The 21,323-nt window shown below is 52.2% G+C and overlaps 1 protein-coding gene and 1 long non-coding RNA gene across 2 annotated transcripts; one reads left to right on the top strand and one right to left on the bottom strand.

Annotated features, from left to right (window-relative positions):
- Positions 1-2,653: 2,653 nt before the first annotated feature.
- On the bottom strand, positions 2,654-6,588 carry CDKN1B (cyclin dependent kinase inhibitor 1B). Its single transcript, XM_075508042.1, has 3 exons — positions 5,614-6,588; positions 4,892-5,022; positions 2,654-3,564 (listed from the first exon to the last, which is right to left on the bottom strand). The coding sequence occupies exons 1-2, from the start codon at positions 6,086-6,088 to the stop codon at positions 4,901-4,903; spliced, it is 597 nt and encodes a 198-aa protein (XP_075364157.1). The 5' UTR covers positions 6,089-6,588; the 3' UTR covers positions 2,654-3,564; positions 4,892-4,900.
- On the top strand, positions 3,650-20,970 carry LOC142412567 (uncharacterized). Its single transcript, XR_012776521.1, has 3 exons — positions 3,650-4,384; positions 16,102-16,163; positions 19,139-20,970. It is a non-coding gene; the product is annotated as an uncharacterized LOC142412567 (long non-coding RNA).
- Positions 20,971-21,323: the final 353 nt, after the last annotated feature.

The following is a 21,323-nucleotide window of genomic DNA, read 5'->3' as shown; positions in this document are numbered from 1 at the left end:
GAATAAAATTTAAAAAATTCATCCCGCCGCGCAGGCCGGAGGCCCGGCCCGGCCCCGCGCCCAGCGCCACCTTAAATCTCCCCCACGGCCGCGGCGCTGCGGGCCGCTTCACCCCGCGGCGGCTCGCCGGGCTGCGCCGACGCCAGGCCCCGCCGTAACAACGAGCCCCGCGCCCGGGGGGGTGGGTAACCCGCCCCGGGGAAGGGGGCGCGGGGCGGGTTTGAGCGTGCCCCCCCCCGGGAGGGGCGGCGGGGGTGTGTCCCCCCCTTTCGTTCTCTCGCTGCTGCCGGCTCCGCGCATCCCCCCGGGGATCACCCGGGCGAGGAGGCGGGGAGCTGCGGGGGGGGGGGGGCGGCCGGCGCCGCTCCCCGGGGGTGGCGCGATCGCGGCGGGTGCGGCCCCAGGTGAAAGCGGCCGGCGGCTGGGGCGGCCCTCGCCTGCAGAGCGAGGTGAAAAGCCCCATCGGCCGCGACCAAAAAAAAATAAAAAAATTAAAAATAATAACGTGGTTGATTTTGCAGCCGCTCTCGCGGGGCGGGGGGGTGAGAGGGCAGATCCAAACCCTACACGACGGAGCGGCAGGCTGGACCCCGGCCGCCGCCCTCGCCCCCCCCTGCCCCGGCCCGGGGGCTCCAGCGCCGGCACTGACCTTGCCCCGGCCGCCCCCCTCTCCCCGGCCGGCTTCCCCGCTCCCTTCCCACGTCCCCCCGCCCGGCGGCGGCTGCACAAGGGGAGGTTTCGCCTGCGCCGGCGGCGGGGATAGGCCGGCTCGGGGAGGCGCCGCTGTTTATTTTCCATCATGATCACTTTGTTCGTGCTGGAAAAAACCCTTTTTTTTTTTTCTTTTTTTTAATTTTCGCGAGGGTTTTCCACGTTTACCGGCCTCAATTGCGCACACCTCCCGCACCCCCCACCCCCCTTATGGGGCGGCCTGGAGTCAAACTGGGGGAGGGGGGGCTGGATACCGGAGCGCACTGGGGGAGGGCGGAGGGCAGGGTGTTCAGCGATCCTTTGCAGCCGGAGGAGGAAAAGTCCATTGCAAACGCTGGCCGTGCCCGTTCACTCTCCTCGGCCCCGGGACAAGCCCGGGGTGCCATCTGCCCGAGTCGGGGGGCCGCGATTGAGGCGGGGCGGGCGGGGGGGGTGGGGGTCGCTCCCCTTTCCCCGTCCCTCCCCAGCGCAAGGCCAGCACAACCCCGTGTTTTCGGGGAGGTTTCAGAGGGAGGGCGAACCCAGGCGCGGCCGGGATAAACAACAGGATCGCGTTGCACCGGGGAAGGGGGGCAGGACCCGGGCGAGCGCTGGGTGAGACTCGCACAGGGTTGTGTGTGTGTCCCCCCCTCCGCCCCCGTTTTATGCATTTACGTGTTTATTTATTTCTCGTAAGCCCCAGGGATGAAAACCCTTCTCCTGCGCATCGCCCCGGGTGGGGGGGTGGCGGAGGACAGCGCGGGGCGGCTCGGGGGGGGACGCCCGCACCTTGCCGGCCGAGGGCGGCGGCAGCGGCCCCGGGGCGCGGCGATGGGGAGGCTGCGGGGCCGGGCAGCCCCCCCGGCTCTCCACAGCACGGGGACCCGCGCCTCCCCCGAGGCCATCCCCTCTCTCCGCCGCGACCGACCCCCGCGCATCCCCGCCCGGCTGCTGCCCCGCGGGGCGGGGGGATAACGCGGCGGCGGTGCGGTCCCTCCCGGGACCCCGGTGGCGGGGCGGGCGGGGCGGGGGGAAGCCGCTGCCGCGCCGGTGCCTGCACCAGCATCTGCTGGGACAGGGGTGTGCGAGGCGCCATCTTTGTTAGCAATAAACGCTGTCGTGGGGGAAGATACGCCGGGTTTCCATGCGAAGCCGTCGGGTGGGGGGAAAGTTACCGCCACCTTCGCCCAGCAGCCCCCGGGAGGGGGGGAAGCCGGAGATTGGGTTGCTCTCTGGTCCAGAACTGGCAGCGGTCCGGCCCGGGAAGCTGCTAATTTGGTCTCGGGTTTCAAGCCTTACGAATCAAACGACCAAGTGCGAGAAATACCTCGAGCTACGTGTTTTTCTCCCAAAAAAAAAGAAAAAAAAAAAAATGTTGTGACAGAGGAAATTCCACTCTTTTGCATTAAGAGGGCACGTTATTCCCAATTATCACAGAGGAGAAATGATAGCGTGGCACTGAGGGTGAAGAGCACGAGCTGCATTCCTTACTTTCACCTGCACGAGACAGGAAGAGATACCCGAAGGAAACTTGCTGTTATTTCTTGAAGGAGCCTTATTTCCTCCTGTGCCAGGCTGAGGGAGGTTGAAACACACACTAATGAAGAACATATTTCTTATATATGGCAGTTTTCTTTATTGATTGCTTGATGTGAAACAATATCAATCTGGATTTTTTTTTTTCCCACACATTACAAAAAAAAAAAATATTAAATTGGCTCAGTCTGCAATCCTTTAAGCACAGACATATTAATTATCAGAAAAAGGAAAAAAAAACCAACAAAAAAACCAAACCAAAAAAAACACCTAAAAAGTCTACCAAATAGAGCATTTACAAATGCACAAAAACATGCCACTTTGGCTTTATGGGGAAAAATATTGTCTTCTAGATTAAAAAAAAAATCTTTTAACATAAATAAGTTAGTATAATTTCTCAGTGTCTTTACAGAGTTATGTACACAGGTACACTTCAAACTTTTTTTTTTATTTTTACATACAGGTACACAGGCAATGTAGAAATACTGTTTAAAGATGTAGTATCCCTTTTCCCTCACACACAAACACTTCGGGAAGTGGGTCAGATCAGAAAACAACAATATTCGAGATTCAGAGCAAAAGCCCTCCAGATTAAAAAAAAAAAACCCAAACCCAGGAAATCAGGCAATGTAACAACGGGATGATTTTACACGACTTTTACAGGCATTCAAATCTGCTATATAGGTTTGAGGTTCGGGGGGGGGGGGGGGGGAACTTTTGCTACTAAATAACGGAATCATCACAGCTCCCACCTCTTCAGCTTAATGCAGTAGGAAGAAATTTCACAAGCGGCCTGTAATAATCTGCTCTGAGCAGGGTTACCACGATGGTACATTAAAAAAAAGGGGGAAAAAAAAAAAAGGAGAAAACCACGGCAGACCCACTTAAAGGGACAATACATCTTTAAGTAATGAAAAACCTACACTGCTTCTCTTCATACATTTCTTTGCTTGCTAGATTGTGAAAGCAAGTTCCAAGCAGTCACCCTCTTCCACTCCCTCCCCCCTCCCAACAAGGTTTATGTGCTACATAAGGTAAAAACTATATACACAGGTAGTACAATGAAGCAAATAAGGAGACACCTAATTGCACAATGCTACATCCGATGCTTTTAGAGGCAGGTCTTTTAAGAGTGCCTAAAATTTTAGTGTTATTGTTTGCCTTTTTTGTCGTCGTTGGTTTTGTGTTTTTTTGCTGTTGTTTTTTCAGTGCTTGTACAGGACCTCCATCCCACGGAGATCGGCGATATGTATTTTCGTTTCCACTACAACTTTACATCTTCCTCGCTTCATCGTCCCCCGCCGCACCCGATGAACGAGGACACGCACATCCTCCGCTCTGCAACGGGGAGGGGGAAGACGGGGCGGGAGGGACGGAGGGAGGGAGGGAGGGACGGAGGGAGGGAGAAAGCCATTAGAAAACGTCCAAAAGAAACGCGATCCCCGGCGCAACCGGCTCCAACCCACACCGCATCCCCGGGGCGGGCAGGCCCTTGCCCGGGCGGGGCCCCGCCGCCGCCCGCGCCCCGCCGGGGCCGCCCCGCACGCCCGGGGCCGCGCTGCCGGCACTCCTGCCAGCCGGCCCTCGGCCCGTTGTACCCCTCGGCGGGGAAACGGGGGGCGGCGGGACCCCTCCCCTCCCGCCCGGGGCTCGGCCCGCTCCCGCCCTCCGGCCGGCGGCCCCCCCAGCCGGAGAAGCGGGCGGCAGCAGCGGCATTTGCATGGCCAGGCGGGCCGATGTGCTCCTCCACGGCTCACCCCAGCGGGACTAATTTGTTGCAACTTCTGCTTTACAGCTTAATCTCTCTCTGCACAATCGCAAATCGTGTTTGTAAACCTCGCTCCTAACCTCGGCTCCGAAACCGCCGGCGCAATTTACCAACTCCCTCCGCCCCAGCCCTCGCCTTAAAACAAAACAACAACAAGAAGGAGGGGGGGGGGGGGAAGCACAACCCAGCTTCTATTAACCCGCTCTCTTCCCTTTGCCAGCGTCTAAAGCCAAACCAAAACAACCGGAAAAAAAAAAAAAAAAAGGGAAGAAAAAACCAACCCAGCCTAGCTCGGTTTTTAAAGAAAGCGCCCGGATTCCCCTTAGACCCAACTAGTCATTTCTCCCGGGATGGGAGGTCGCCGCGACGTGCGACGGCAACGCTGACATTGTAAGTGAAAAAGCATCGGGGAGGGGGGAACGACGACACGGGAAGCCCCCCGAAATCCCTCGTCATCTGACATCACGCACCAGCCGCGTTTGAAACTCCGTCCCTCCACCCGCGCGGTCCTTGGGAAAGGGCCCTCCCTGCCGCCGGTACCGGAGGAGGGAGGGAGGGAGGGAGGGAAGGCAGGGTCGGTCCCACCGCGGCCGGGGCTCCCGCCGCCGCCGCCCCAGCCCCGACCCCGGCCCCAGCCCGGGGGACGCGGCGGAGCCCGGCGCTGCGCTTCGCCCTTGTTTTGTTCTTTTCCAGCCCTGCGCGTCCCACCCCCACCCTGCACCACACACCCACCCCCGGCGCTCGGGGAAAGCCACCCTCCCTCGGAGAAAGGACCCCGCAGCCAGCCCAGAGGGGCCCGAAGCCCCCGTCCCCCCCTCTTACAGAAGCAGGATACACCTCGGTCACCCTTTCTTTCCCTTATTTGCATCCTAATGCCAGACCCTACAGGGAACCTACCTAAACAGTTTACGTTTGACGTCTTCTTGGGCTTGATTTCTTGGGTGTTTGCTCCACTGAACTGGCACTGGGGGAGTCTTCTGAAACCTCTTCTTCTGTTGTGTTGGCTCTTTTATTTTGAGGAGAGGAATCTAGGAGGGGAAAATTAAAAACAAGGGGGGGGGGGGGAGAGTGATATTAAAATATTTTCCTTCCAGATGTCTGCTGGGCATCCAGGGGGGGTAGATGGGGGCGGGGGGGGGGGGGGGGGGAGTATTCCCGGATCCCCATGTCAGCTATCGGCTACGTGAAAGCGAGCAGGGGGAGGGGAGATGGGCTTCTCGCTAGGCAAGAGATCCAAGTTTCCTGTTTTCGGCTAAAATCCCTCTCCGTCCTTTGCTTCTCGTAAGCGTTATGAACCTCCTCCCACCTGGGCAGGAGGCCGGGTCCCCGCAGCGGGGCGGCGAAGGGACGGGGGACACGATCCGCGTCTAAGGGCTTTTCCTTGCACATCATCTACCGGCTCCCATTTAACGCGGGACGCCCCGGGACTGCGACCAGCACCTGGGCTTTTTTAGGGGAAAGGAGCGGGGGGGTGGGGGTACACCGAGCCGGTGCCCAGCGGGGAACAGCCCACCGCGGTCAGGCCACGCGTGTCCCGGGCGAAGGGGCCGAGAGCCCCGGCGCTGAGAGCAGCAGGGCAGGCGGAGAAAAGCGCTGCCGCTTTCCCCAGGGTACGTTACCATCGGTGGCAGGTCTTTTCCTCTGCCCAGTGCACTGCTCTGCAAAGTCCGTCTGATTTTCAGAAACATCAGTCTTTTGATCTACACAGTGAGTGTCCTCTGAGATTCCCTGAGAGCCGACAAAAACCACGGTTTGGCAATTCCCGTTTACATCCAAGCTCTGGCGGCCGGCGGACTTGCAGACAGCTTTCAGTAGCCGGGGGGGTCTGAAGTAGAAGTCGGGCGAGCTCCCCTTCTCCACGGCTTGCCACTCGTACCTGCCTTCCAGCGGCTTGTGATTCTGGAAATCGAAATTCCACTTCCTCTGGCATGCCTCCTCCATCTCCTGGCGGTGCTTCTTCAAGTCCCTGTTTAACTCTTCGTGATTCACCGGCCCGAAGAGGTTCCTGCAAGCTGACGGCTTCGGGTACTCCGACTGCCTGGCTTCCATGCGCTCCAGGGTAGGGCTCCCATTAGAAATACGGACGTTTGACATCTCCCCCCACCCCCTTTCTTCTGGCGGCGCTTGTTTTGCTGGCTGCTCTACCCCCCAGCCGCCGCCGCCGCCGCCGCCTCCTCTCCGCCTTTTATTTCTCGGCGCTCGGCGGCTTTGCTCCGCGCCTCCTCTCCGCGCTGCCCCGCTCTCCGGCCCCGCCTCGGCCCCGCTCGCCCTCGGCCCGCGGAGAAGGGGCGAGGAGGCGCCCTCGCATAAGCGCCGGCCCGGGGGTGAGCCCCGAGAGCCGCCGCCGCCGCCGCCGGGGAGCCGCGGGCGGGTGGAGGAGCGCTGCGCGGGGGGAGCGCGCAGGCGGCGAGCGGCGCTGCCCTCCGCGGCCCCGGCTCCGCGCTGCCCCGCCGCTGGCGGTGATGCCCCCGCCGCTCGCACCGCCGCCGCTGCGTAGTAAAAGCGAGACGGAAAAAAAACAAGGGGAGACGAGCCCTTTTCTCGGTTGCCCAATATGGCGATTGAAGGGAGGCTGACGAAGAAGAAAATGATTGACAGGACGAGTCTATTTAAACAGCCCGGCCGAGCCATTGGTTACGGCGGCGGGCGCCGCCCCGTCGGCCCGGCCCTACCTCGCCGCCGCCGGCGGCTCTAAAGGTGGCACCGGCCGGGCCGGGCTGGGCTGGGCCGGGCTGCCGCTCCGCCGAGCCGAGCCGAGCCGAGCCGAGCCGCGCCGCGCCGCGGGGGACGGGGAGCGGGAGCGATGGAGGCGAGAGGAGCGGGAACGCACCGCGCCCCCCGCTCGCCGCCTCCCGCCGCAAAGCCCGGGCCCCGCGGGATTTGTGCCCACCGCCCCCCCAAAAAACCCACCCCAGCCCGTTGCTCGCCCGAGAGGGCTGAGTAATGGTGGCGGCTGGTTACATTCTTGGCTCATTCCTGTGACAGGAGTCTCCCACCGCTCTGATTTTCCCGGGTTGGGCTCTGGCGACGCAGCCCCCCGAGGTCCGGGGCAAGCTCGGGGCTAGCGGGGAAGCTGTCCCCCCAGGACATGCAGGGGAGACCGGCACCCTGGCCCCACGGCACCCCAGCCCCACGGCACCCCAGCCCCACTGGCTGCAAAGCCAGGCTGGTGGCTCCCAGGGGAGGGGAGGGTCACCTCTTGCTGCCTTCTCAGCAGAGAAAGGACTAGGTGAAGAAATGGCTCTAAAAAATCTTCTGCAGGGATTCCACATCTCAGTAAGCAGGGGAAAGAAAACAAAAGCATTCAGTTTTGTCCTGTTTGTGTGCTCAGAAGATTAGATGAGCCAAGAGTCACAGCCAGGGATTTTCTAAGCAACTTCCTCGGATAGCCACAGCAGGTACGGTGGAGATAAGAGCCAATACCGTGTCCTCCTCTCTACCCTCCTTGTCTCCAGCCCCTTTCACAGCCATCTTCCCTCACTAGGCAGGGCAGCCCCCTCAATGTGTTACAGGACACTGCGGTGCTCTCAGGTGCTGAAGGTTTTGACTTTTCCAGGGGCCTAGATCCAGGGCCTAATCTTGGGAGGGCTCGAGGCTCTTCACACCAATCCATCTGCCCAGGTCTCCTCTGCAAGCAGAGCAGTCCTCTCCAAATTTTGCTCCTGGAGGGGGGCGCACCAGTGACAAGCTATCTCCACGAGGCAGGGGTCAACACAACTGGGTTTAACTGGCTGAGAGAAGAGTCAACTGATTCGGCCTTGAAGACATGGAGCTTTTACCCTGTGCCATACTTGTACACACAGACTCACTCTGGTTTGGGGTCTACAGTTTTGATGGGCCACCGAAACCTTCGCTGCAGTTGCCCTTGTGAACTGATACGTGGAACTCTGCACGTACTGGAGAGGGGACAAAACCATTACACAGCGCTCAAGCCCAGGCCACAGCAGTCTGCTTGCCTTCATCAGCCCTGAGGTAGTAGCCCCCAGCCTCTGCTCACACCACTCACACCACTCACACCACTCACACTGCTCACACCACCCCAGTAATCTCAGTTATCGCCAGACCCAAGTTCAAAAAAATGATGTGCGCAGGCGAAAAAAAGAAAAATACAAATGAGATTGGTTTAGAAACCACAAGGTTGAAATAAAATATTAGCCATGTTATTTTTATTTGTTTGCCGGGTTTTTCAGCACTCAGAAGTTGTTTTCCAACTCCTCTCGGCAACCACAAGTTCTAGCAATTCACTTACAGAAAATTAAAGCTGACATTCTTATGTCTGCAGGAGCAGAGACTTTTTTTGAAGTTGCAAGTCCATGATAAAACTGTGTCAGCTGGCAAAGCGGGGCCTATTCATCTGCTTTATTTGCAGGATTTCATCTTCGTTTCTCCAGGCTTTCCTGTGTTTGAGTTCCATAGCCACCAGCAAGGAAGTGCCATTTCAAACTTCTCTTCACTTTCTCTGTCAGGTGTGGGACACTTGGCTTGTTTTGTTGCTCTGCACAAGAGAGTCCTTGTAGGCTAAGAAAGTGATTTGCAAAATAGGTCCTGAAGATGCCCAGGGCTCACCCTGCCTGCTGGTAACCTGCTGAATGTCCCACCGGTGACTGCTTAGATGAGGAGTTCCAAGTCTCTGCTCCCTGGGAGTCACTGCTTATCTCCTGAGCCCACAAAAGAAAGGCAAACCCCTTGTCGGTAGGATTACGACATTCTACCAGAGTAGAAACACATACCAGGAGGAAAAAAAAGGAGGGGGGGGTCATCCAAATATTGGAAAAGACCACGTGCCCCACAGCTAAACAACCAGGAACACGACTGCAGCAGAAAAGAGCACTGATTTATCTACAGCCTTTGGAAAAGAAGCAACAAGTTACTGCAGGACAAGAACCTTCCTTTTTTTTGGTTGTTGTTCTTTTCTTTATACCTCCCCTAGCACAAGGGCCTGGGACCAACCCCTGGATGCTGTAGAAGTATATTGAGAAGGAATAATTAAAGCTGGGGGGGTGGGAGCATCCACATCCCTGGAGCATCCGCAGCATCCACGGCCGCGGGGACCGAGCGAGACCCCCGAGCGCGGCCTCCGGCCGCGCTCGGGGGTCTCGCTCGGTCCCCGCGGCCTTTTCGGCTCCCCCCCCCCACCCCCCCCCATCCCTGCGGTGAGGTCTCGGCAATCCACCTTAAATGGCTGCGGCTGCAAAGGAGAAAAAAACTGTGTCTGCAGCGACCTTGCCATGATCTAAAGTGTTTTGTTTACAGTCAGGCACCCCCGATGGCTGCAGCAAATCGTGAGAGAGGCAGGCGCCCGCCCGTAGTAGCAGCGAAGCGTGAAAAAAAAAAAAAAATACAAAAAAAAAAAATACCCGAGAGCTTGTCTGCTCTGGAGTAAGGGATCTGGAAAGATCAGAGCGCCATCGTCTTGCAAAAGAAAGGCACAGCAGCCGCGCTGCGGAGGGAAGGCGGTGCGGGGGTTTGCGCGGCCGCGCAGCGGGGGTGGGGATGGGGAGGGGGGGAGCTCTGAGAGCACCCCCCCCCCCCCAAAAGCCCTTGCTTGCAACTAGCCAGTTTTTCCTCTCTCTGTTGCCGTTGAAGCTGCAGATGCAGCCAGTCGAAGATCGGAAGAGAGGATTAGAGAAAGAAAGGAAAACAAACAACACGAAAAACCCCCAAACCCCCAACCAAAACTTGGAGGAGTGAACCAGAAAGGAGGGAGGAGTGTGGATAGGGAGGTCTGTGCGAGGAATGTCCTGGCTCCTCTAACAGCCTCTGAACACCCTGTCCCCTCTCTTTCCAGTACCCTGCTCCTCTCTCTTGTTTGGGCTTTTCCACTGGCAGAGCTGCTCGCTGTTTTTCTTTCCTCCAGAACCGCTTAGGCAAGCTTCCTGTCCTCATTTTGGCCACCCTCCTTCCCAGCACTTTATAAGGTTGTCAAGTGAACCAGCAAAGCACATCTGAACCGTACACATAAAGGGGCTGGGTCGTTCGGGGTTTTCAATATTCCCTTGCAAATAGCGGGGAAATTGGGAATAATACCTGAGCTGCCCCACAGGATGCATCTTTCAGAGTTGAGGATGCAGGAGGCAGGGGCACGGCGTGACCCATTTGGGAGTCGGAGGCCTGAGAAGTTTGCTGCTCGCACACCTCGGCTGTTAGTGAGCTGGTGCGGTTTCCCCACGCCTCCAGTTTTTCAGGTAAAACGCTAATTTTCTCAAGAGATGTGGGGTGAGGCCGCCATGAGATTTGAGGCGCAGGCCCCGAGAATTCACCTGAGTGCACTGGGGATATTCATAACGTGTTTAACAGGAGCCCTTCCCTTCTGGGCAGGACTAGGGCCCGGGGAGGTTCAGCAAGCAGAGGCCATCAGGGAGGAGAGGGGCCTGTGCCATTTTAGCCCAGAAAGGCCCTGGGATCTGATCCAGCAGTGCCCAGCACCGAGGAGATGCCAGCCCCCCTCTGCCTGCCGGCTGCAGGGGCAGGGTGCAGCAGCCCAGCAGGCAGCAACCCCCTCGCTGCAGGCAGGAGGGCCCGGCGCGGGCAGGAGGCAGGCGGCTGCCCACGCCGCGGGGAGGGGGGTACAGCCAAGCGGAGTTTAAGACCTTTTGCTCGTTTGATGTAAACTCTAGAGGGAGCCTAAGGACAGAGATCAGGCCAGCGCCAGGACCCGGCCGCCCTCCCCACAGCATCCCCCCGCCCCGGGCTGCCCCCCCAGGCAGGGTCCCTGCTCTCAGCCCTGCTGCCCTGCACTTTTGGGGGGCTCTGCTCTCTGTTTCCCTTGCTGCAGGTGGAGAGCAGTTGTGCCCGGGCATGTGGGCCCCGTCACACACCTGCAGAAGCCTTGGATGGGATCAGGGTGCGAGGACCGCTTTCAGGGGATTTTGAGCCCTTGAGAGGGTGCTGGCTGGGGGTACAGCTTAGGGGTGTCCTTAATGGGATTTGTTTTAAAAAGCAGGTAATCTGTCAGAACTGACTTCTCTGCACTAGTGCAAGGGGTTGGACCACCTCACCATGCCATAGGGCAGGTTATGAAATCAGTTATGTCCACGGAAGATGCAGGTGAAGTTATTAGCACCCAGAGTTACTCATTCTTCTCTCTCTGGAGCTCTCTGCTTGTCACCACCCTTCCCTTGACTTGCTAAAGGAGCAGTCCTTCTAAACGACCCTGACTATCTCAGGGAAGAACTATCTCCTGGTATAGTTCAGACCACTTTTTTTTCATTTTGTCTGAAGTGCAAAATGAGAGAGAGCTTAAACTGCTCTTGAAGCAGGTGAGGCTCGGAGTGTCCTACAGCCAGCAGCGATCCACCCTTCTGGGTAATCAACTCTTCCATTTTCCCGCTGGGGAAAAGGAAGAGGATGTTCATACGCAGTCCCAAAAAATAAACCCACATGCATACACACATACTTGTGTTGAGCTATCCCAGCAAACAACACTATTGTGGAGATGGGGCTTAAACCAGTAAAACCATGACTTGCTGTAAACTGGCCTATTTTCCCCAAACAAAACACACCGTATGAACAAGAGCATTTTCAGGCCAGTATCACCCCATCTGTGTAAGACTTCCCGTTGAATACATCACATATCCCTTGCCACTTTGTTAGAATAGCACATTTTTGACATGAGGGTCTTAACTAGAGGCTTCTTGTGGCAGCTAAACAGCCTCCTTTCCTTTCCTTTCCTTTCCTTTCCTTTCCTTTCCTTTCCTTTCCTTTCCTTTCCTTTCCTTTCCTTTCCTTTCCTTTCCTTTCCTTTCCTTTCCTTTCCTTTCCTTTCCTTTCCTTTCCTTTCCTTTCCTTTCCTTTCCTTTCCTTTCCTTTCCTTTCCTTTCCTTTCCTTTCCTTTCCTTTCCTTTCCTTTCCTTTCCTTTCCTTTCCTTCCTTCCCTTCCCTTCCCTTCCCTTCCCTTCCCTTCCCTTCCCTTCCCTTCCCTTCCCTTCCCTTCCTTCCCTTCCCTTCCCTTCCCTTCCCTTCCCTTCCCTTCCCTTCCCTTCCCTTCCCTTGCCTTCCCTTCCCTTCCCTTCCCTTCCCTTCCCTTCCCTTCCCTCTCCCTCTCCTCTCCCTCTCCCTCTCCCTCTCCCTCTCCCTCTCCCTCTCCCTCTCCCTCTCCCTCTCCCTCTCCCTCTCCCTCTCCCTCTCCCTCTCCCTCTCCTTTTTTTCCCCTCCTCCCCCTCCCCCCGTCACAATGCAAACCATATAAAATATTTTCAGGTACAAATAAATTGGACAAAACCCTCTAGTTCACTGTGTGGGTGACCTTCACGGTAAAAGGAAAGGCCCTTGCCTCGGTGGCAGCGGTACCTCAGGCGGAAGACAAGCCCCGCTCAGGTGAAATACCCCAGGGAGCTCCAGCTCCAGGAGTGCACCTCTGCACAGACCCCGTAAAGCATCCAACACCACTTTACCCCCTCCCCGGGGTATGGTGAGGATTAACTGCTTCGTGTTTGTAAAGTCTGCTGAGTACAGCAAGTGCGATGCAAGGGCTAAGTAGTAATAATAATGATGAACTATTATTGTTACTATGAGATTAAACAGTTTTCCAGCCACTTGCGCCGCAACCTATGCCTTTAAGAAAGTTTCTCAACAGATTAATTATATTGAGTGGAAATGAGTTCTTTTGTTTTTCTACAAAGCCTAAAGTGAACCTTTCTGGGAAGGGGATGATTTTTTTGTAGCAATGTTTTCTCAAGTACAATTCTTTAGGTTCCCAAGTGATGACACATTGTACAGCAACGCTCTTGGCACAAGATGTTCATCTGTGAGAAGGGACACTGGCCCCATTTCTTAAAGCCATTCATTAAATAAAAACACCCTATGTCATATGTTATGTTCCTCTGAAATGTTTAAAGTTTTTAGTGCATGAAATCATATGGTGCCTGGATTTTTTTTTTTTCCAGAATGCAGCACTAACCTCTAACTCAGTTACTGAACATTGTTGGAAGAGCTTGTTATTTTTCGTTACTGTTGTGTTTTGTTTTCATTTGGTAGGATCCCAACTTTATGCAATAGGCTTTTTCAGAAATACTGAACTATGTAAATGTGATGCTTACAACTGACCACAAAGAGGCCGCTCACCAAAAAAATAACCCGACACAAAAACATCTGCATCTGTAACAATTTTAGGCATTCTGGGTGCCATTTACATGAGAATCTAGCCCAGCCTTTTTTTTTTTTTTCCTTTTTCTTTTTCTTTTTTTTTCCCCCAATGGTCTATATTAATTGCCTTAGGATCAAGAGGTCTACAAACATCTTCCTTATATAAACAGAGGAACTGGTCTGGCTACTTTCTAAACCCTTTAAGGGAGATGACCCATCTCACATAGCAAAATGATGGCATTAAGTAACTGATCGCTATCGGGGCTTGAGATCTAAGTTCTGGTTCTGGCTTCCCTGGGTCTTGTTATGCACACTGCTGCAACTCTTGGCACCTACATTTCTCCCCTCATGCTTTTCCTATCTGTTTAGACTTTAAGCTGTTGGAAACACTCTGTTTGTACAGTACCGGCTACAGTGGGACTTCAATCTCAGTCAAGGTCTCTAGGTGTCAGGGTAATTACAAATATAACAGTACCCATTACATTTCAAGCTTACCGCATCTTGTTCGTGTTAATCAACCCAGCAAGGGAATTGTACAGCTCCAGGATGCAAAAGCCAGGGCATTAACCTACAGTAATGTGATGTTATTACAGAGAAAAATTGAAAGTGGATTCTGCAAGCATCTGGCAACAAGAAAATCGTTATGAGGTAGGTGACAGACACTTCAAGACAAAAGAAACCCTGTCATCCCAGTGACCCCACACTGGAACCAAACACAGTCTTTTGGGGGATACCACTTAGGAAAAAAAAAAACAACCCAAGAACTGTCTCTAAGTTGATCTTCTCATAAGCAACCTGCGTATCAGGTTCAAAAGGATCGACCCCTTTCCTCAGCCCTTAAGAATTTGCAGGCCAGTTGCCAGTAGCCAAACTGACAACTCCTTGCTCCTCCCCAGAAGTGCTCTACCACCATCCATCCCCACCAGGGGTGGTCCTGCCAGGGCAAGAGCCTGCTGAGCCTAATTACCAACGGGCTGCCATCAGTGCTCCTAACCCCGTTCATGGCCGATCTAAATCAGCCATGCCTAAAATAGTAGAGTAAGCTGGCAAGCCAAAAGGCAAAAATTATTTCACTGAAGCCAGTCTATTGCAAAATGCACTGAGGCCATGATTTCAGTTGCTTATGAGAAAGATGGAAAAAGAGAGCCCTTGTATTTACCAGCATGTGTTCTGGGTTTCCCTTAGAAGGAGTTAAACATTTCTCGGAGCAGAGGCCTAATCTGCCGTGTTTTTTGACTCTAACAAGCTGCCTGGTTACTCCCTTCGTTCTGGCTGCCAGCAGCTAAACTGGGACATCTATGAAAAGACAAATACCCGAAAGCATCACTTCAAAGGATTTCTCACCTTGTTATCTCTAGTTTGAAAGGCTTTTTGAGAACAACTTCCACTCAAAATGTTAGCAAAGGACAAAGTTAGCATTGCAAATATTGTAGTTTATATTTAATAGCTTACTTGAATGACAACGACAAAACATAGCTGATACTATGAGAGGCCCAGGCAATTCTTTTCTGCTATTGCCCCCCACCTCAAGTCTGCAACAGGCAGGTGGGAAATCACAGAAGCAACAAAAGCTACGGTCTGACTCAATAACTGCTCTTCGGATCTCTATAACGAGGTCCTAAAATAAGTTCTTCTGTTCCTGGTGGTCTCCAGTACTTGCAAGCCATGTGCAACTTCTCAGAACTCCTTTGCCCTTCCAAAACAACCAAAACTACTAAAAACTAATCCAAGCCCTCATACGGCCTTGTGGGTGCCTGAACACTTTTTGAGCCTACAGCACCCCACCATTTCAAGAGAGCCTTAAGAACCTGAGAGCAGGCAAAGCTTCTCAGGCCAGTGGGGAGCCCTTTCTAACTTGCTCCTTGCAAGTCTTCAGAGCAAACTATTAGACCTTGCTAGACCCTTCCTTCGGGTTGCCTCACTTTGCTGTGGTTGGTTTGCTCAGCCTCAGAGTTAGAAACAAAAACCCCAACTCTCAGCACTCAGCAATCAAAAGAGGCTAGTCAGCCACCCACCAGGCCAAATTAAGCCTGCTGAGAACTCAGGGCCAACTCCTCAAAGGCATTCAGGTGTCTAAATACCTTTGAAAACCTGTCTCTAATGCTCTAGAAGATGGCTGGCAATAAGCTTTCTCAGGGTGCCTGGTGGGAAGGTGGAGGTTGGGCTCTAATGAGTACATGGCTCTGAGGGTGCGAGGTCGCTTCAGGGTTTTAATAATGCTGAGGTTTCCAAAAGAATAAGTGTTGGGGTTCTTTTTAATGTCTTCTGCTTTTTGAGACTTCCTCCTTATCCACAGGTACCGGGAACTCCTTCTACTGCAAAGGAAAGATTCAAAAGTCCCGAGCAGTAGCATGGATTCAGGACCACAAGCTTTAAGACAAAAAACTAATCGACACAGCAAAATAGTGAGAAGCGCTCACACTGGGAACCGAGGTCCACTTTGGCTACACAAGTGAAGGGTTGACTTCAGCCCTGAACATACACACTGGAGAAGCATTTGGGAAGATTTTACAAAGCCAAACTAGCTTTGGTTCAAAGCTGCCAGAGTCCTACTTTCGAGAGTGACTTTAGCACTAGGGCACCTCAACTTCATTACAATCGTGCAGACTTCCAAGGTCACATTCTCAATAATAATTACAGCAAGATCATGTAGCTACATCATTTTTCTGACTGTGAAAATTGTTTTGATTTAATTGAATTGATTTTAGGTTGGTACTACCCCTTCTGTGGATGCTCCTAACAACATTTTACAAGAGCCATTTATTTCTTCTTTCAAATTGTTTATTTTCGCAAGGGTGATTTAGTGGAATCTTTCAGTGAGAACAGCAGTATCTACTACAGCTTTCTGGTCTCCCTGCAAATTATTGGTAGAAAAAGCTGATGATAATGCTAATAAATTGTTTTTCTTTTGTACATTCAAATATCGGGCATCTGTAGCTTGGGCCCCAGGGGCTGGTTATTTCTGAACAATTTTACAGAGTTTGTATTTAATTAATAAGTAATTTGATTCTTTTCCTTTTCAGCTTCTAACAAGCGATAACAGCCTATACTTCAGAAAGTCAAGTACGATGCTTTCTTTTCCCCAGTAAGTACTTAGCTCTAGGCTTGGAAAAGGGCCAGAGCACACAGGGACACTGTTCCACAGTAACATTTTGTACCTTATTAAAAAAAAAATACCAACAACAACAACAGCCGACTCTCACATGAAATAAAATGTCTTTCTTTTCCTCCTCCCCTTAACACACAAATATTTGTTTATTCATTATACTTTCTGTATAAATGCCTGCACACATACACATTCACACTGGATTTTTCTGCTGAACAAATGATGTGTTAAGATGTCTTGTATTATTTTTATGAATTTAGTTTGGCTTACATCAAGCTACTATGAAAGACCCTCCAGCTCAAGGTCTCTGGGGCAAGGGGTTTCTGGGTGGTTGATGGTTGGGATTACTTCAGTTTGGGGGTGCTTCTCTTCAAAAAATCTGCAGAAACCCATCACTTTTAATGTGTCTCGTATTGGGCACCTTAAAGCTGAGAGACTGCTAAGTCACTCTGGAAAATATTGGCCTGGAAGACTTCACCCATCTGTGCAAATACACCACAATCCAATTAAACGGGCAGACTTCGCAATTATTTGCAGATTTCCACAACCTGGCAGCAGCAAGCAGATACAGCCTATATTGCATAAGCGAGTTCTCGCAAGCCAGCGTGCCCCACAGCCTGACAGAGCTCCCCAAAAACCTGGAGGAGAAGGGGACGGCAAGGTGTGGTCTGAAGATGGGCAAGCACTGCTCCTCAGCTTCAGGGGGGCTGCAAAGGGATGGTCTCCAGCCCCAAAAGCCTGGCAGCCCACAGCTGAGCTCCCGGCCCTGGCCCCGGCAGGGCATGGTTAAACATTACAATTTGCCGCACGATCCCCTTCACAACTTCACTACAATGTCACAAAGCCGATTTAAGAGGTTTCCGCCCTTTGCCACCCTTGACCACTCCTTCCCACCTCAACTTTAAGCCAGGGCTTTAAAATGAAACTGGGAAGTAAGACAAGGAAAAAAAAAAAGATTGTGGGGGAGGAATAATACAGATGATTTTGCAGCTCTGCTGTAAACAGTTGCACTTTTACAACTGAGGAAGAGGGAAACGGAGGCCAAAAAGTGGTCTTTCCTAAGGAAGGAAAGAAGATACTGAACTCAGGAGCAGCCCCAGGACTGTTTCCCCAACTTGTCTCAGTGTACAGCCGTGCTAATGCTTGCGATAGCGAAGGGGAATGAGGGTTTGGAGAAGAGGGAAGGCAAGCAGGGTGATTTCCATGGCAGTGCCCCATCAGAGTGTTTGTAGGGGCCCAGTTCCCGCTGTTGGACAGACCGAGGTACTCAAAGGCTCACAAGTACTTACAGTACTTAGAGTACTCAAAGATACTTTAAATCCAAAGAAGCAGGATGTTTGCCCCTAACAGCTGATTTGAAACAAATCACATTAGTTCAAGCTTCAGGCTAACTTCTTAAGAGCTAGGCCTAACTTCAGGCTAACTTCTTAAAAGCTATTAAAAAAACCAACAAAAAAAACAACAGGCCTAAGCTATTAAAGAAAACAAAGCCAAAACTCTTAGGATCTGCTTCAATGTTATATTTTCTCCACCATCTCCATTTCCAGCTGTGCATTTTCACCCTGATTTCACCTTCCCCCTCAATGGAGTGGATGCTGCTGTTGGGCAAGCTGCGGTTTGAGCTAGGTCACTGAAGTGCCCCAGCTTAAATTAGCAATAAAGGAGGGATAGAGAGGGGTTTTTTAATACCCAGTGTAGCTCCCAGGTCTGGTTCACAGCGCAACCCCACCAACAACTGTGTTGGCAGGACCCATCGATGGTAGAGCAGGGGAAGGCACCGACTCTTTTGGCCACTGTAGCATCCATGCGTGGCCCTAGGTGCCCAGCTCCAGAGGGGATTCTCAGTCCCCGGCTGGCCTCGATGGGTCCCTGCCCCACAGACCGCGTTCCAGACAGCGGTCAAGCTGGTATTTCCATGCAACACGAGAGGGAGATACCCCAAAGCAGATGAGATGTTTTCACTAGCTGCGAGGCTGCTGGATCCCACTGCCCTCCACGATGTGGGTGGACGTGTAGGGAGGAGGTCTGCTGAAGCCAGCACTCTGAGCAAGGATCCAACTAGGTAATTAGTAGGAAAGGTTGAGATGAAAAGCTCCGCCGCTCTCAAGGCCTGCGATAGCCACCACCCGTGGCTGCTTCAGGCTCTCCTGGAAAGCATGAAACTGCAACAAACACCAAGCTCTGCGCAAGCCTCAAAACCCACTGGAGGAGGAGATGAGGGAGGTGAAACCTCGCTGCATTGCGGTAGCCAGCCTGTTCGGGGTACCCAGCTCGGTCAGGTGAGCCTGTGCCATTTCGGCAGCCGGCTCTGGGCTGCAGGGGAGATAGATGCTTATTTCCTCTCAAGACCCACAGCCATGAAGGTGCCCAAACTCTTCCTTTCCAGAAATAAGGAGGAATTAATTCTTTCAAATCACAGCTGTATCCTCTCCCAGAGCACGGAGCTCATACAGCACCCCCATTTCAGCTCCCACCCACGCCCCACCAAACAAGCTCTCCTGGGTCACCCAGCCTGGGGCTTCCTCATAGTCTTTTGGGGTTGTTTCATGTTCAGGGCCTGAAATTTAGGTACTTTTAAAATGGATATAAATGTTATTAATTCTCTCTGTCTATTTCTTTGTTTCCATATTTAATTATGTCACACAAAATGAAAACATTTCACCAGAGGAGAACTAACAGACTCTAAGATAAGCAGTTCAGTAGTCTTGTCTGAACCTCCATTTAAAAATGGATTCAAGGAGGATGACGTTCTACCCATGTGGTGTAGGCATCTCCATAGAAACAAGAGAGAAAATGGTCAAGAAACGGAATGAAAAAGCAGAAAAGTTAAAACTAATAGCTCCTAGAGCATCCTTCTCTACTTGGTTTACACAGCTAAGGCTTTTAATCTGAAGGCTGGAGTTTGTCTCGATTACTGCTGATACACCCCCTTTTCTTCTTTTCTATTCCTGTAGAGTATCTTCTTGCCAGCTCCTGCATCACTTTCTGGGAATAAGCGGAACTCTTCTGGCAAGCAAAAGATCTCATAGTTTGTCAGCTAACAGTCCATGGAGGTGCAATTAGCGTTGGCTCATCATTTCTGGGGCACTTTCCAGTGGTCTGTGACAATCACAACGGCCACAGAGGACAGGATTCAAGTCACCTAATTTTAGCTGCTAATATGGGATTGCTAGTCTAAACAACTCACTTCCCCAGAAAACGGAGCACCATCAGAGGACAAGTCATCCCTGGTCCCTTGGACATCAACTCAGGATAGCTGAATCACCCTCTGGATATGCTTGCGTCTGTTAGCACTGTCTACAGAGAGTACCTATATGTCTCGTTCAGACGGGATGCAAACTTCTAGTCAGTCAAAGTTAAGCAAGTTGAGTCCTACCCATAGTGCTGGCATCTCCCCATGGTTTCCATTTGCCACAGTGCTGTAACAGATGCTGAGAATACATTAAATGCTTTCCTAATGTCACATTCCCATGTCTGCAATCATGGTAATTGCCTCAGTGAAGTTTTGCAATTGCAAACGAGCAGGAAGCCATCTGCAAAGGAATCTGTCTATTAAGATGTGGCCCCTACACTGAAAGTGCTTGAAAAGCCCCAGCACATTTCTTGGGCTGAAGATAAAAAAAATAAAGGTCAGACTCCTGCAGCAATATGGAAAGTATCCAGAATGCACTCCAGTGATCCAAGGAATAGACTGACTTTTGCTTCAGGACTGTGCTAATTAAATACTGCTAACTACATCTGAATAGAATTAAGTCTAATTTAAGGCCCTTTCTGAGCTCCAGGGCAATGTAGGATTGTCCTAAAAAAAGAAATTACCGACTGCTGACAACAGGTGTCAGCAACAGAAGCGGCTGAACCAGCACTGAATGTGAATTAGCTGCAAGTGTAGACAAGGACAAACTAAGTTCAGCACTGTTTCTGCAGCCACGATGAAGACCTCACTGGAAGCATGGAGGAACGTGGGGAGCAGAAGAGATATGAACCAGAACAGTCCCGAGTACAGCTACCCTTGTCAATGCGTGCAGATAACCAGTGCAGCTCTAATTTTTGTGGTGTAGATAAGGTTTGTTTTAGCACCACACATGCCAAAAGTACCTTAGGTTCCTAGAGGAGTTCTTGGGTGGCAGCCAAGGGGAATATTTTGCAGAGAGTACTCGCTCCATTCCTCTTACTTCTTCCTCCTGCCCCGCAGTCCACAGGGATTCCTTGAACGAGGGACCGGGTGTTTTGCTTCTCTTTTCCATTTTCCCAACCTCATTTCCCCCACATTTCTCCTTTTCTGTGTCCTCAGATGCGTGCGCCCTGCACACCGCACTGTGCATGCATGTTAAATCCAGCAGGAAAGGTACTACAAAGGTCTTCAACAAACAAGAGGAGCAGAACGCCGTCGGCCCCCACCGGCCCTTTCTCTGGCAGCTATTTCGCTACCATTTCCTGCTGGCTCCTACGCCGTCTCTCTCATCATGTTTCTTTAGCAACATCCCATGTCTCTTCTTCTTCCCGTTGCTCTTTTGCTTTTAAATATACATTTAAGATGTTTTGTTTCCATGCCCTTTCTTGGTAATTTATCCCATATGTGTGCATGACTCTTCACATGAAATGCTTTTGCCCAAGTCCGTCTTTGCAGCCAGTTTTTTATGTTTTGGTTTTATTTTTAATATATTTTTGCTGTCATGGTCCTTTTCTCCACTGCTTTCAAAAACCCCTGTTTAACCCTTCCATACGCCCTTCCGCACCTCCTCACAAGCACAAACGTCAATTTGATGTGGCCCCTCATCTTTGCTTCCCTGTCCATATACTGTCTTACCGTCTCCATCAAGAGAGCAAGAAAAACGGCTTTGCAGTCAGTATTTGTTAACAGAACAAAAACAGCAGGTTTAAATTCCTCTGGGCTTGTTTTTGTTTTGGTAAAAAGAAAAGGTAAGGGCAGGACTGACAGCAGAGGACACACACCCAGGCTCCCAGCCTGAGCTGAGTGCGGCACCTGCTCTTCCACAGGCGCGGGGAGGGAGAAGGGAGCAAATCCAGACTTGGTGAAAGGGAGGGCAGTTTCACCCATTTCAAAAGAGTCACACCCATTTACACCCACTCCAAATTAACATCCCTATTTTAATTTACCTTCGTACCACCTATTAGAGT

The sequence above is a fragment of the Mycteria americana genome, chromosome 1 (genome assembly GCF_035582795.1).
Source record: "Mycteria americana isolate JAX WOST 10 ecotype Jacksonville Zoo and Gardens chromosome 1, USCA_MyAme_1.0, whole genome shotgun sequence".
NCBI classification, from domain to species: domain Eukaryota; kingdom Metazoa; phylum Chordata; class Aves; order Ciconiiformes; family Ciconiidae; genus Mycteria; species Mycteria americana.
Note: the sequence above shows the minus strand (reverse complement) of the source record. Positions and strands in the feature narration are given on the sequence as shown.